The 16,023-nt window shown below is 43.3% G+C and overlaps 1 protein-coding gene across 6 annotated transcripts in view; it reads right to left on the bottom strand.

Moving 5' to 3' along the window:
- Positions 1-16,023, bottom strand: part of PDZD2 (PDZ domain containing 2) — a 202,173-nt gene that overhangs the window by 40,412 nt on the left and 145,738 nt on the right. For 5 of the 6 annotated variants that reach the window (XM_071425591.1, XM_071425595.1, XM_071425593.1 and 2 more), the window contains 3 exons: positions 13,792-13,934; positions 13,012-13,144; positions 10,753-10,920 (listed from right to left, as the gene is read on the bottom strand). The exons of the other annotated variant lie outside the window; for it this stretch is intronic. In XM_071425591.1, coding sequence (XP_071281692.1) covers positions 10,753-10,920; positions 13,012-13,144; positions 13,792-13,934 — 444 coding nt within the window. The remainder of the gene's footprint in view (positions 1-10,752; positions 10,921-13,011; positions 13,145-13,791; positions 13,935-16,023) is intronic. 6 annotated transcript variants of the gene reach the window in all.

The raw sequence follows: 16,023 nt of genomic DNA, 5'->3' as shown, positions 1-16,023 counted from the left end.
TTGTTTGTTGCTGATATATTGGGGTTTTTGCTGACTTTTATTTTGACTGTGCCACAGGAGAAAAGCACCAGTGCATTCTGCAACCACATACATTTTCATCTAGCGTGGTGGGAAGAAAAACAGGACACAATTTCCACTTGTATTAAAACTATGCACCCCAAGCTACCTTCCCCTCATGGCAATCCTGGAGCCTGTGAGCCTACAGACAGCAAACCCCCAAACCCCATGTATGATCCACAGAAGGTCACATGTGTGCAAACACCAATGCTAGCGAAAGCCTCAAGACATTCTAAACAGCTTCCTGAAATTAGAGTTTATCCAAATAGGCTTCAGACTACAATTAGGAAGCAAAACCATGTAAATTATCTGTGTCATTAAAAACATTTAAATTATATGTGTTTTTTATTTTAGCAGAAGTATTTTTCTGACACTAATTATAAACACATAGGGGAAGATACTAACATTTGCAATGAAGCAGATATTGTTTAAGTTGTTGAGCTTGCCTAATAAATCATCAGGAGTTTTATCCTACTCAGAAAATACTTAGAAATCTGATCTACAAAGCTTGCAAGAACTCCCCAAAGGCATGTATCTGTAATTTTTGGCTCTCTCATAACCTAGACAAGAAGAAAAACCCAGCTCCACCTTATCCTTCTGGCCATGAACATATCACTTTACCGTCTCAAGGTGGCTGCCCAGATTTAACCATGCCATTTTAATTTTCCTCACTTTCAAGGAAATGAAGCTTATTATTTCAGTCCTGTAGGTCTCTTATTAAACTAAACCAATAAATCCCTCCCAATGCTGTCCCAGTGTTAAGGACAAGGGGAGCTTTAACACGCACAGTAGTTTAAAGGGAGATCTAAAAATAGAGCCCATTTTGCCAGTTCATTAAGTAGCTCTGGGATCAAGTGACGGTGACATCTCAATTGATTTCGAAGGAAACGGCACTATCAGGGACACTCGGTCCTGGCACTGCACCAGAGCGAACAACTGCCCTCCGAGTCCTCGCCTCGGCAAAGCTCCAGCGTGACCAGGCTCTTAATTAGGCAAGATGAGGAGCAGGATTATGACAGTCTGCACTGTTTAACCGCAAACAGCTTGGCAATCCCTTGCCGATCTACAAAAACAAGGCGGCACACAGAGGTTGATACAATTTAATAAGCAAACTGCTTTTCTGCTGCCCTTGCAGAGCTCCTCAGCTGCTGCCTTTCCCCACCCAATTCCCCACGGCACAGCCTGGCTGGCTCTGATGAGGAGCGCTAGCTAGCAGCATGCAGACCAGTTTACCCTGGTGGCTTGGGAATGAAGCAGTGAGAACCAGGCTGAGAAGTCTGCAGCATGACAAATTCTGTCCTACCTGCACTGGCGAAGCGAGTCCACCAACAAGACTAGTGCCCTTCTTCAGAACAGCCACGTGAAAGAGGAACGGCTGTGCACCTGTGCAAGCTCAATGGGAAAATTCCACATCTTCTCTGGTCCCATTCACTCTGTCCTGGTCTTTGGCCATGACAACTTTTCCTCAAGCAGCACAACCCCAAACATTCAATCATTAATTGCCTCAACACCACTGTCTGTGAGGCAGCCTTCAGGAGGAAGCCAAGAGGCCTCCACAAGGAGCCAGCACAGACTCTTGAGAGCAATGCCCCAAACACCCAATGCAAACCTTCACCTGTTCCCTGCACAAAGACTTTCTTCCTAGTCCCTCGAGACAAGCTGATGCCTTAAAGCCTTTAACCTTTCAAAAAATTTTCAAGATTTTTTTTCCACAATCTGGTATAATTCTAGCTGTTTCAGTTATTTGTGCAATTACTTATTGCTTTATGGGGCACAGCATGCTTTAAGCCTTAAATGTATCTGCTAGGCAGGGAACTCCACATGCCCCTTCGCCTTGCACAGAAAATAAAATACCTTCACTTTTAAATTAGCTCTTTTTCACTTTAATTGAATCCATCTCACAGACAAATTACAAACTGCAGCACTATAATTTACGAGAATTAACATTGCAAGTGATGCAGAGGACATGGATTTTCTAATCTTGGACAGCACTGAGTTTCCCATGCCTTACTGCTTTGTTTGAGAGCATGTACAAATCTGCACACATCCTAGAAGGAGGCTGATGAGCAGGGACACACTGCATCAGGGGCTGCAGAACCCAGGGACATTTTTCCAAAACACAGTATATCCCAAAGCCCAGGGAGCTCCCTAAACTGAGCCACGGGACTCACAAGAAGTCCAAACTAAATCCAGATGTAGCAATTTTTGGTGCAAGCTAGAGGACTAGCTTGCTCCCCTCTTCCAAAGAAAGAAGCTCCCCTCTTCCAAAGGGTGCTTGCATTGCTGCTCCTCTCTTTCATGACACAGAAGCAGAGAACCACTTGGAGACAGGGATGGAGGAAAAGAGAGGGAACATCACCTTCAGGTCAGCACTAATTCAGGGTCTTGAACTGGCACCTCTATAAAAAACAGTGCCCTGGTTGCTCCCCTGGTGCAAAGCTGACAAGGCAGACAATAGTTCTGTACTTTTACCAGAGAGGCCTCGGGAGGGCTCAGATTTGGGCTGTGTTTGGCAGCACTGGTGAAACAAAGCTTCCACAACCTTCCCCAAAAGCTCACCTGGGAAATACACATGCTGGTAACACCAGGAGCAACTCATACTTCCTCCTGCCCAGCCAAAGGGAACGAGAACCCAAGCCCTCCTTAACTTAATTTTAAAGAAAGTGTTGGAAAACTCTTGGTTCATGTGCAGCAAGAGATCAGGAAATCTGATAAACAGTCAAGAACTGGAGCTGCCCAGCTCTCTGAATAGGTGGAAATGCCAAATAAACAAAACAAAAGCTTTTAAAGTGGTGTCTAGTCTGCCACTTTACTAAATGCCTGCACTCAAAAGCAACCCTAAGCCTTCAGTACAATGCAGTAGTTGCTAGACAGGGAATTGCTATTCACTTCAGTAGGCACAAATTCCCAGCAGTTATTTTTGTGTCTTTTCTCAAAATCTACAGAGTAGATACACAAGAGTAGAGACAGAAGATATACAAGAGTAGATTCAGAGTCATACACAAACCCGCACAAGAAACAAAACCTGTCATTAACCAGCACAAAGACAGCAGCAATATCTGCCTATGCCCACTCTATAAACAGACTGGAAATGCACTGTGGCAGAGCTGAGCTACTCTCATCTTCAGTAATGTTATATTTATTTTTTACAAGACTCTCCAAAACCCTCTTGAATGTGTTTGACACCAGGAGCCACCATGTGTTGGCCACTGTTCAGAGGATGCTGGCAGGTTCTTTCTTGATGAAGCAGGGTCCCAGCTGTGCTGGCTCCAATGACTCACTGGTCAGAGCTGCAGCTAAGCAAAGCACACTCCATTTTCAGATATCCAAAGAGTCACTAAAATTATTCATAATGTTTCAAAGAGAAAAAAATTCTAAAAAATATCCTTTTAAATATGAAGAAAAGCAGGAAACGGCTAACGCAGCTACGTTTTCCAAGAAACACATATCGCAGACAACACATGCCTTGGAAACAGTAAGATGCTCCCAGCAAAACAGTTCCCAATCCTTTTTGGACAAGATTACTCTTCTTCTGCAGTATATTATGATTTTCCATTAGAAACAGCTTTTGAGCTAAAGGAAATCAAATGCACACAAACAGATCCCTGCTGTTCTCTTTTTTATGCTTTATCCTTTTCCCCCCCCAAAACATAAAAAGAAAGCAGGACACATGCTTTCCATGCAGTTTAGTCACTGCCCACGAGATGTCTCTATGTGCTGCAGAGAGATCCCAGAAGACCAGTCTCAGTAAACAGCAGAGACCTAAGGGATTCCATGAGTGTATGACAAACATGGAACTCAAGCAGTGTGAAAGCTGGTTCAGCTACTCCATTATTTTGTTTAATACATGCTCAGTTCATGGCTTACCACAAATCTGGAGCCTTTACATCATAACAAACAATAAATAGCTTATCTTTTTTTCTTTCCTTTTCTTTTTTTTTTTTTTAATGACAATCTTTTAATTCCCAGTGAAGGACAAAATATGCAATAATCACTCCTCAAAATAAATAGCTCTCCTGAGAACGAAACAAGACCTTAATATACTGATGTCAACCAACAGCTGCAGAGAGTGTTCCCATGACACCACTGGTGGGAGCTTTGGGTTTCAGCTGCAAACTGGCATTTTATACCATTCTAAGTATACAAAAAGATATGGAATATGTAAGAATTGTCTTTCATACCTGGATGACGTGTCTTTCTTACCTGCATCTTCAAGGATCTGAAATCTCATACATTATGGATGCTGCACAGCACATCTCAAATTATTTTTACGTGATTCCAACCAAGACTGGACAGTGCACACAGTCAAAAATTTGCAGATGTGGTTCTGAGACATTCACACTAACTCAAAAATTCTCGAGTGTGTATCATCCTTCTGCTAATGTATGTGAACTGCATGGCTGTGACAGCATTTCTCTTGTTCCAGTGCCATGAGGGTGTTATTTTTAGCTTGTTAAAGGCAGTTCATCTCCTTCAAAACCGGGCAGTTATCCAAACAGCCAAACGAGAGACAGGCTGTACTGTATTTGATGCTTTATGGGAAAAGCCCTCATTCACAAAAACAAAGACCATGCAGAACCTGTACCGTAGATAAACTTGTGTTTCTATTACTCTGCTGACTCGGCTTTCAAATATATCACATGGGAAGAGCAAAAATTGTAACTCTGGGCATTGTCCACACTGTTATTTATGGTCAAGTAAGAAAGGTTATGTTCCACCAGCCCAAGCAACAGGAGGTATTCATGATTTGGAGACAGCATCACATCTACAGAGAACCCTTCAAGTACTGGACCCTGGGTGAAAGAGTTTTTTCTGGTCTTTGCCTTTAAGATGGAAGCAGTAGGAAAAGGCCCAGAAAGGTTGGGAGCCAGGCAATGGGAACGATAGGAGTGCTCTGAGGAGCTCCCTCCTGACATGAAGAATGCACTCATGTTCATGTCTCCTTGACAGGTGAATTTTACAATGTGTGAAAAACAGTAATCCAGTGATGCTGCACCCCTGGAGGCCTTTCAGCACTCTTCCTGCTCCCCCAGCTCAAGTGACAGCTTCCCCCAGCCCTGACCAGTGTCACACCACCACAGCCAGCCCACTGCTGAGCAACCCCCTCTACAGCAAGTCCAACTGCAATTGCTTATTTTAATGTGATAGGGCTTCTAGAAACACTAGAAGCCCTAACACTGCGTGAACAAGATTTGGTCTCCAAACATTTTGTCATTTTCTCTTGCCCAAATTCCTAATTACATTTACTCTGAAAACTTGCTTCTGGTGTCACTGTAGGACCCAGTGTGTCTCATCAGCCACAGCATGAAGGAAGGGCACTGCATGGGAACAGAGCCCATCGATATGCTGGACACATACTGTACCTCAGAAAGGTACAGTACAGCCAGACTTTCAACAAATTCAGCATTTACAGCTGAGCAGCAGCTGTGAGCCATGCCAAGGTACAGCTGGACCCTGCCCTTGCCTGCCCCTTCCAAGAGAGATGGGGCACAGGGCAGGATCTGCAAACATTGCCAGTCATCACCACAAAGAGGAAAAGAGTTGTTGAACCCTTCCCAGTACATAAAAAAACCCCACACCAGGCTCTTCAATTTCTTCCCCTTCCCCTCACCCCTAAGTAAAGCCTCTCATTGCTAAGCAAATTTCTGCCAGGAAAATATTTTTCTTGCTTTTCTCTCAGCCATGCAGCGCGGTTTGAGGAGTGAGCTGTGTTTCTGCAGTCTGTGTTGAGACTGCAGTGCCCTAATGGGAACAAACACTCCAGTACTCCAAGTAACAAGGGCCCCTCTCCACGCCCTGAACACATTTAATTGTTGAGTTATGCTTCCTGTTCCTTCTCAATGCTAATGCTTTCTCTGAAATTCTCTCTCAGTGTTTCCAGAAGAACTTTTGACCCCAAGACTGTTTTTTAAAGTTATGGCATTGTTATCCTGTTCTTCATTATGCTTGCATGGCTACAGGTAATTATGTGTGGATTCCCTGGTAAGACAGAAAGGCTCATGGCAGAAAACAACTAGTCAGTCCTACAGCACAGAAAAAAAAAATATGAACTGAGAGGGAGCAGAGTTAAACAAACGCAATTCTTCACACTCACCAAACAGGTTTATTTGTCCCCTTTCAGCTACATGTCTTGCATGAAAACCACAAGTGGGCTTTGGCAGGGATCAGGTAACCTGGATCACAGAGGGAACCTCTAGCAGCAGCCATCCTGTTTCTGTTGCTGGTAGGAGGGTGAAGACCTTGCAGGGTCATGGACGTCTCCACGTGCAACATGCCTGGCACTGACGTGAAGGCACACATCCCACACTTGAGGTCATCTCAAAATGATTAAATATGAGTAGAAAGGCCTTGATACCCCACAGCAGAGGGTCAGGCAGCTGGGGGTACTGCCAGAGGTGGTGTCCCCAGGGGTTGCCTGCATGGTAAGCCTGGGCTCAGGGAGGCAAATTCCTTTCCCAGCACCCCCTCAAAAGGAAGAGATGAGGGTGAGCTCCTTTTCTCTTTTTACAGTTCTATTCTGCATGGAACAGACTCAGCTCAGGGTCCTGCCTCCAGCATCAGGAATAGCAGATTTAAGAATCTGGGAAGAACACAAGATTTAAGTACAGAGGAGCAGTCCTCAGTCTTCCATCCCTGCCTCCAGCAACTACGGATCCAAACCTTCTGAGGCAGACACCCTCTTGCTGTGTTTTACAAACCTCTAGAAATTTCAAGCCATTAATATAAAGCTGGTCACTGAAGCTGAACATTTAAAAAATATTCAGACCATCAGATATTGAACCACACAAAGGCAAGTAACTTTTGAAGGAACTACAAATGGCACATGCTTCTGTCTAGGGACCAAAAATCCCCAAATTCATTGGACACTTTGTAAATGCTTGGCAGATGAGCCTTCTCTTTAGAGTTCACTTCCCAGGTTCATCCACCAGCCAGCAATGCAATGTCAGGTTCAATTTCAAGCAACAGAAACATTAGTAAAAGTGAACTAAAATTAAAAATAAATCATGCAACGAAAATACTATCATATTATCCTATTTTGCACTTGGACATAAATAGTGGCATTTTAGAATAGCAGTGTCAACTGCACATGGCAAAATATGGATTGGGGTGGAAGAGTTAAAAAGCCCCAAAATGTCTCGGGACTGTTCAGGATAACACAGCTCTCTGGCCAGTGCTTCATATCTGAATTTAAGGAACATTTTGGACAAACTACTCCTGAAAGAATTGCACTTTAAGGACATTAATGTAATCCTTTTTCTGCCTGGCAGCACAAGTCTTAATGAAGTTAAAACTTAAAGGCATGTTTCATGTTAAACAGGGCTTTACATAAGACTGTAAAAGCAGGACTCCATTTAAATTGTATTATGTGATTTTTATTAATGAAACTTAACAAGTGGACTTTCAAGTAAGACTTAAAGTGATACTTCTCTTAAATGACAGTTTTCAAGTGTCACTAAACTCTTCTTCTGTGTTCTGCAGAAGCTGACTAGCTCAGACTCTATTTTCCTGTCCAAAAATGCTGGAGCAGAACTTAAAAGACTTGAAAACAAATGTTCATGGGGAATTTTTTTCACGACCAGCATCTAGAAAAGATAACTATAATTTTAACTATTTTTTTCCACAGATTTTTAAAATAAGCCAGGTTGGAAGGCATCCTGGGGGGTGTCCCATTTCGAAACAGTGACAACTTATGTCACTTTCCTTAAGAGCCTGGTCCAGCTGAGTTCTAAGTAGCTAAAAGGATGAATATTTGAATACAAACCTTCATTCCAAGTGACTGCTTTTTCTGCCTGGTTCAGCCTTTAGGTAATCAGGTGCTAAAACACAAGTCCATCAGGTCTATTAATTATGGCTCTGAACACTCAGCAGTGAATTACATTCACAGAGAAGTTAATGACATAATACCTCTGACAAACCTAGAAGCTCCTGCAAGTTTTTAGTATCTTCTAGACTTTTTTAAGAATTAGATAGACATTGTTCTAGGTCAGAAAAGGGACAGTGAAGCCTCAGCTGACAATAAAACACTCTGAATTACTCATTATGACATAAGCACCTGACAGCACCCCTTTAAGTCCCTCCAGAGCCCTACAGAGTGAATAAGAAAATCCATTAACCACTAGTCAGAGGTGAGAAAGGTTAACTCCTGGACAGGGCTGAGTTGAGAGTCAGCTTCAAATCTAAGACTGACTCTTAGACTGAGATCACAGTCTCACTTACCTGGTGCAGACCTTGAGTACCACCCATCCTGAAAGTCTAATACAATTACATGTGCACTGATTAAAAATAGCCCAGCTTAATTCCTGCTTTAATCCTCAGCCACACTGTCATCCCTTATCTACAGTACAGATATAATGGAATATATGTGAGAGAAAGAGAAGACACATGAATATCATCAAAAGCGTGAGAGCAGCACAGAGCAGTGATTTCCAGAGCAATTGTGCAATAATAAATTGGACTATACATTCATATAAATTTAAAAATAAAATCTTGCGATGCTTTGATTTCATACTGGCCTTGAAATCGTCTTCTAAGCTTTGCTATGAAAAATCCCCCCCAGTCTTGCCAGTAGGAAAAAAGCCACATGAATTTTATCTTTTCCATACATTTACCTTCCTCTATGGTATGCACTATTTGCACAGCCCAGCCCAGCTCAGGCTGCCCAGACCTGAGTGGGATGGATGAGGATAAAGGTAAAAATGAGAAGTTTACACAGTACAGACTCTGCCCACCCCAAGCTGCAGAGAGGCCTGTCTGCACTCTGAGGCTGACACAGCAATTGCAAGGGGAACACAAACATATTCTGTGCTTTGGATCAGAAAAGCAATGATTTCATCTGCAGATCAAGCAAAAACAGAAGAGGTCCTGAAAGTCACTAATAACTTATTACATTTCTTTAAATTACATCCTTTCCACAAAAGAAATTACTAGACGCAGAAAAGACAATGAAAAGAAAAAAACCCCTGCTACTACTCTTCTAAAGTATTTATTGTACCCATATTTCTGTGATTTCCCCTCAACCTTCCAGTGATGTATTCTGAAAGCCAAGAGCTATTGCCATCAGGGGTGAGAGCGCCTGACAGGCAGGCAAATCCAGCTGGCTCTGAGTTAGTGGCCACCACCACTGCCAGCTGCAGTGGCACACGATGGACATCAGGGCAGGCTCTAAACTCAAGTCCAAGCAGAAGGGCTCTGGGAGGCTCATGCAGCTGTGTCCTCATGGTCACAAGCACCTCAACCATCTTGAGCTTCCCTGAGCACTACATTAATCCGGAAAGGAAACACTTGATGAAAAAGCCATCACTGGCAACCAGGCAGAGCCTTGCTGGAATAGACATGAGCAAACCAAGTGACAGATAACTCCCAGTATGTGCTGAAAGAGTCAGTGGAATGCCAGGGAGCTCAATCCTGAAGCCACACATAATTAAATTTTGTCAAAATTGATTTTTATATTTAAGTGCTGCCAAGCCATAGCCTTTTTAGAAATTACCAGAATAGAAAGCATGGTATATAGAAGAATTCAAAGTATTTTGATAGTCGAAAGAATGCTTAGATGCCCACTCAAGTTCACACACAAACACTACACCAACATCAGCATGCTAAGCGTCCCACATTTATTTGTTTTTCCCTTCATCCCCAAAAAAGGCACCCTCGCACATAGAAGAGAAGACAGTGAAGAAATAACAAAATTTGTCAGAGTATTAAGATGTGTGAGAGTGTTATAAACATTAACTCAAAGTAAGTCAGAGATGACAGGCATGTAGGAAGTAAACACCAGCATCATGAGACTCATTCTGGGGAACAGCCTTTTTGCTCAGGTGTAAGTGTAAAAATATAAAATCAAAACAAATCACCAAACCAATATCATATCAAAAGGTTTAACTGATTTATTTTAACAGAAAAGAGTGTGAGGGGAAGACAAGAAGGGAAAATAAGAAGTAGATAAAACCTTCAAGTGAATCCACCTGCCTTCCCTTGTTGGGAAACCAGTCCACAAGCTCTTTAGATTTAGAAACATAATTTTATTTTTTGTCTGCACCATACAAAAAAGGCCCAGAAGACCTATGAAGTTTCATAGAGCTGCTGCATTACAAATAAATAACAATAACCCACTTAATCTCTTCTTAATGCAGCCCTGAAGGGAATGCAAGTGAGATTATCAACCACACCATTTATTCAGAACTTCAACTATGGTTCACCGCCAGAAATTCCTATCCCTCCTCCAAAATGTCTGTTGGCTTTGACAGAGCACATACAAACTTCAAGACTTGGATCATAAACTGTAAAAGAAGTTTTGTTACAAAAGGAGGGGAAAGAAGAGCATGTAACTGCGTAAGCATGGCAATAGACTTTGCATCAGATCCAACAAAAGCAGTAGAAGTGGGTGGAAAACAATCGAAGAGAAAAACAAAGCCATGATTGCAACATAGGCTGGAGGCCCCGAGAGCTCCTGTTCCCTGTGCTGCTGTCTTGCTGCAGCTCAGAAACACCCTGCCTGGTGTTTCTGCTCAGGCAGGGGCTGTGGTAAATGCCATCCCCTTTCCAGCTTCTCCCCCACATCCCGTGCAGAGAAGGGCTGGGTGGGATGGGATTGTCCGGTCCCAAGGATGTGCTCCTTGTCAGGCTGTAGAAGAATGTGACAGATGCAAATGGGCTTTGAGAGAGAGAGTAAAAATGTCACACCAAAACCACACTTACAGCAACCAGTTTTTCAGGAGACACATTCACTGCTTTCACATCTTCTTCTTCCGGCTCTTCATTTTCCTTATTGTCAGTGCAAGAGACAGAGTCTTGGACTGAGCAAGTGCTAAGCAAGTCTGGCAAACTGGTAGATGGATACTTCAGAAGATCCCCTTCAGAAGATTCCTACCCGAGAGACAACACAATATATTACATCACGTGCAGGAAAACACCAGTGCCACAGTAAAACTGCACCATCTCACCTGCCCAGTGTGAGCTCCCTGGTAATCCTCCCTGTGTTACACACTTCCACATACTCAAACTTTTAATGGTCTGGTTATAAAAAGCAGGCTTGGTTTTAAAGTGTATATATAATAAACATAGGCCAATACATGCTTAAAATATTTAGATTTCATAAAAAAAGAATTTAAAATAAATGCTTCTTCGGCAGCCTGTTCCTCCCCACTTTGGATTTAGTAAATGTGAACTGAGAGTTGACAGACCTCATTACTCATTCCATTGAAACCCAAATCACACCCTGTGCTCCTGTTCCCTCCCTAAGGATGTTCCCTTTACATGTTTATCTACCTAGAGACATAAGAATAATACACTGACAATGCTACTTAGGACAATACAATGAAAACTGACCCACCAATCCTCTACCAACTCATTCCCGATGCTCAAGCATCTGCTTCCAGTCTTTGCCATGTTTTCTGGCAGGCAAACATGTGCCTCTGCCAAAAGCAGTGGCCAGACAGACTCACTGCTTTCAGAACAAATTCTGTGTTACTGATCACCAGACCAAAAGACAAAGCTACATTCCTGTACTAACAAATAATGAATGCCCAGAGGGAGCTACTAGGGAACACTTCACCTATCTACACCTTTTCTGGGGCTGCCAGAAATACTGGACAGGCTGTATTCCCTACTGCTTGCCTTTCCAAGTCCCCCTTGCAGGGACATGAAAACTGTCCAAGTGCACAGAGCCCAGGACAAGCAGATTCACAGCCTGATCAGGAAAGTGAAGTTTTATGCCCTAAGTTTATGCATGATGATTATTTTGATGAGGTCACCATAGGAACAAGCACTTAATTTTAAGGAGAAATAATGCAGTCTACTGCAGTGTGCTTTGGCAGAATCCAGCTGTCTAAAGGAAACACAAAATGTACCTACTTCAGGATAAAGTGTGGTGTTTCCAGAATAAACACTTGTGGGGTTAATGCCAGACTGTGACTCTGAAGAAGGTCTGCAATGAACTTCAATGTCTAACAGAAATGTTAGAGAAGTCACAGGCTCTTCACTTTGGATATGGTGGAATAGAGACTCTTCTTGAAAAACATGTGCATGCAGCATCCAGGGAAGCCTTAAGAGCATCCAGACATTAAAGTCACAGAAACCTGCTTTGGGGTGGCTGGGGAAATCTGAAGGTGAAGCTAAGAAAAAGATTTAAAATTCTGACACAGTGGCTTGCTGACACCCTGGAAATGCAGGTATATGAGTGCTCTGTTTGGGCCAAGATGCTCCTGTCACCACCTCAAAGGCCCTGGTGACCCCCACATTGCAGTCAGGTCCTAATTTGAGATACCTGGGTGCTTTTGGGAGTTGGTTGGCCATGCACCAAACACCTGCAGCAACCCAGGTCCAGGGGCAGCAGGATATGCTCCATGGAGAAGAGCAAATGGAGGTGAGCAGGATTTTCTTAAACAAAGAAGCAAAATATTATGTAATATCCCCTCAACCTCTTCTGTGATCAAGGCAGAACGAAGAGTCCAACTGATAAATGATTTCCACTCTCATTTCCCTGAATTTTCATGTTCCTTTATCTGTAAGAGCTCCATTCCATGCTATTAACAAGGACAAAATAAGGAACTCAAACAAAGAGATAATTTTCAAGAAATCTCAGGCACACAGGACAGAGATGAGAGGTACACAGGCTGTGCAGGCAGGAAGCAGAAGAGGCTCGGAACAGCCTGCTTTTTTCAGCATGTAATTTTAAGAAAATGGTTTTGGCCAAAACTTAGGTAACGTGTGCATGAATAAATACTCATCTGCACAATGAGTGACAGTGACAGTACAAGCAAATCATTAATTTGGTCTATACTGTGCTGATTTGCCACAGATTTATGGCAGCTACTGATATATTTCCCCTCGCTGTGCATTAAATTTAGAGCAGCAAAAGTGCACACGTGATTCCCTATGGAAAATATGCCCCTTTCACACAGCACTTGCTTAAACACTCGTGGATGTACGTTAGTGAGACCACCCAGATGTCTGTACCTTGCTAGAGACCACCAGCTGCACCAGGCCAGCGGCCGAGCGGAGGAGGGCCACGGCGTCCTGGTGGGAGAGCCCCACCAGCGACTGCCCGTTGATCATGAGGAGCTCATCGCCGGCCATCAGCCTGCCATCCCTGCAGAAACACAGTGGGAACACGGAGCTGCAGGTGGTCCTACCACAGTGCCCAGCTCCGCTGGAACGTGGTGGGATGCGGAGGCACGGACAACGTATGATCTCACTGTGCTGAGCTTGCACCGGTCAGTGCAGTATTACTTTCTAGGAAAAGGGGCTCAAGAAAGGTGCCCACCTGAAATCATTGTTATAACCAGGGGAATTTCACCCTCTTTGCAGGGCTGAGACTCCACAAGTCCTCTCTTGCCCCACTGGATTAGGTAAGGGAACAGTAGCAAGCCCCATCTCCATCCCATCAGGAACACCAGGGCAGTCAGCAAGCACCCTGGGGTTGCACAACTGATCCCATGGGAAAGGCACATCTTCCAAAAATGGACTTGGGGGAAAAGCCAAACAAGCCATCAGGCTCCTAGGTTTTCCCTCCACCACCAAGGAAGTGTTTGATCTGTCTACAGTTTGGACAAAACCTTCTAGAAGAAGCTTCAGTGATCAAACACAAAAATAAATTTTTAGTCTGACAATGCCATATTCTCACCCTCACACCATGGAAGGGCAAAACCCCAAACTCCTCTCATGAACCCAGATAATAGTGATGGCTGTGGTTACCCCATCACATCCATCACCATGAAGACACCACTGTCACCTCACCTGTGTGCAGAGCCGCCTTCCTCCACGTGGGTGACGATGATGCTGTGAGGGGATCGCTTTGACCCTCTGCCTCCTGTTATCTGGATTCCCAGCCCGTCCGTCCCCTTCAGGATGTGCATCTTCCATACGCGGCAACCTTCTCGCTGAGAGAAAACGTGCAGAAAGTCCTTCAATTTGGATTTGGAACACCAGGAGAGGGCTGGGAGGGTATGGGAGGGAGCTCTTTAGCACCTTGCTGCCCATCACCACACACATGTATAGCCCAAGCTATACTGGTGTTTCTGCTGAGCTTTGCTATGTTAGCTGTGGTCCAAGCGAAGGAGGTAGAAAGGAGGAAGCAGCACAGAGCAGGGTCAGCACGTAGAAGTTTCCTTGCAGGGGTGTTTGCAGCTTTTCTGAGCCACGCAGAGGCACTGCTGTCAATGCCCTGGTCCTTCCCGGAGCAACCAGTGGCCTCAAACCCCTTTGCCAAAACTCAAGGATGAGCCATGCAGGGCTGCAGAGGACCAAGATGTGGTTCAAGGGGGACCTTGAACATCAGGTGGTGCAGCTGCTGTTGCAGAAGGGACCAGACTTGCATCACACAGCAGTGCTTCCCTCTCCAGAGGGGTTTGCAGGATTTGATACACAGGAAAAAACCACCAACTTCAAATTATCAGCTGCCAATCAAGTATTTCTTACTGGGCAGCTGTGGCACAGATTGTAAATAATAAATTTACCCACTGTGGAGAATAATTTTCAGTATAAGCAAGGTAATAAGCAATGTTCAGGACACCTTTATTGGTTTTGGTTATTTTTAATTGCTGTAAAGATTTACCCAAAAAGCAGTTTACAAACTTCAGAGCAATATGAAATGCAAACCAGAAACTAGCTCCCATGAGTCCTACTGGCAGGACTGGGCACAAGGAAACACAAGTGTGACAGTATCAGCAGAGCAAAAAAGGAAAGAGAAAAACAAGAAAGCAAGATAAGTAAGGCAGTTGCCAGGATGCTGTCAGAGAGGGGAAGAACCAGGACTACAGGATTATGAAAAACCCTTGGAAGTTTTCAAGCTTGTAAGACAGCAAAATGCACAATTCGGAGGCAATTTTTAAGCCATGTGTTGTAGTCACCAGGCACCAGGTCAGCTATTTCTGACTGGGTGTGTTATGCACACAAGTAACATTCTCGCACTACCCAAACACCCAAGTAGCAAAGATGATTAAAATTTCATAGCAAACTGTGAAGAGCATGCACAAATTGCTGCTTGTTTCTGAGAAGGAGAACTGCTAAATATATCGGCAAACCCAAGGGCTGTGGCAGCAACCTGCAGATTTTAGGCCAGTGTTGTTTGTCAGAGTATTAAGTGAAAAAAATGTGGTTTTTTTTTTCACTTGATCCCTGAAATTTTTAAAATATTACTTTTTCAGAAAAAGGAACAAAGAGGTCAGTAGCTACAACAATATCTTAAGAATAAAGTGAAAAATAACAAGAATAATTAATTATTACCAATACTAACATTACTAATGTTAACATGAGTATTAATAATAACAACATCTATGATATTAATGAATCCTAGCCCTTAGACCACAGGTAGGAGAAGCAGAAAAACCAAACCAGGTTCTCTAAGAGGTGACCCAAAAGTTTGAGCCTGAAAACATACACCTGTGGGTAATTTGTTAACTTGAAAGCCTTGCAGATGGGCAATATCCCAGCAGGCTTAACTGGGATCTTCAATGCCTTTATAAAGGGCCAGTCTCCTGCTGAATAACAGGACGTGTCAGGACAGAGGATGCTTTAAAATAAATTAAAGTGACACATGAGACACTGTGTTAAATGCAGGGGCAAGAGTCAACTATATTTATCTAGCTAAAAACCAGAACTGAACTACAGCATGAAAATGCTCCAGAGAAGTTTTATTGCTGTGAAGTACCTTGCACACATAATGAAGACAGTACAGCAGAGAAATACAATCTCTCTACCTCCCCCAGCCAAGCCCAGGCTGAAAGGATGATCATCCATTCTCCTCATAAGATGCCACTTTGAATGTGCCTTTGTTAAACCCAGTTTGGAAGCAATAAAATTTAACAATGCAGTCATAAAATTGCCTTTAATGACTTGGAAAAGCTTTTTGGAACATAAGTTACACCAAGGCCCACAATATGCCTGGATTGCACTCCTTAGCGCTCTTCTCTATCACATATTTTATTGCAAAAATTCCCAAATTTATTCTTAACTGACCAACTGTGAAAT

Source organism: Agelaius tricolor, unplaced genomic scaffold (assembly GCF_023055355.1).
Source record: "Agelaius tricolor isolate 1412-34295 unplaced genomic scaffold, bAgeTri1.0.p SCAF_4, whole genome shotgun sequence".
Taxonomy (NCBI): domain Eukaryota; kingdom Metazoa; phylum Chordata; class Aves; order Passeriformes; family Icteridae; genus Agelaius; species Agelaius tricolor.
This window is presented reverse-complemented; position numbering and strand designations above follow the sequence as displayed.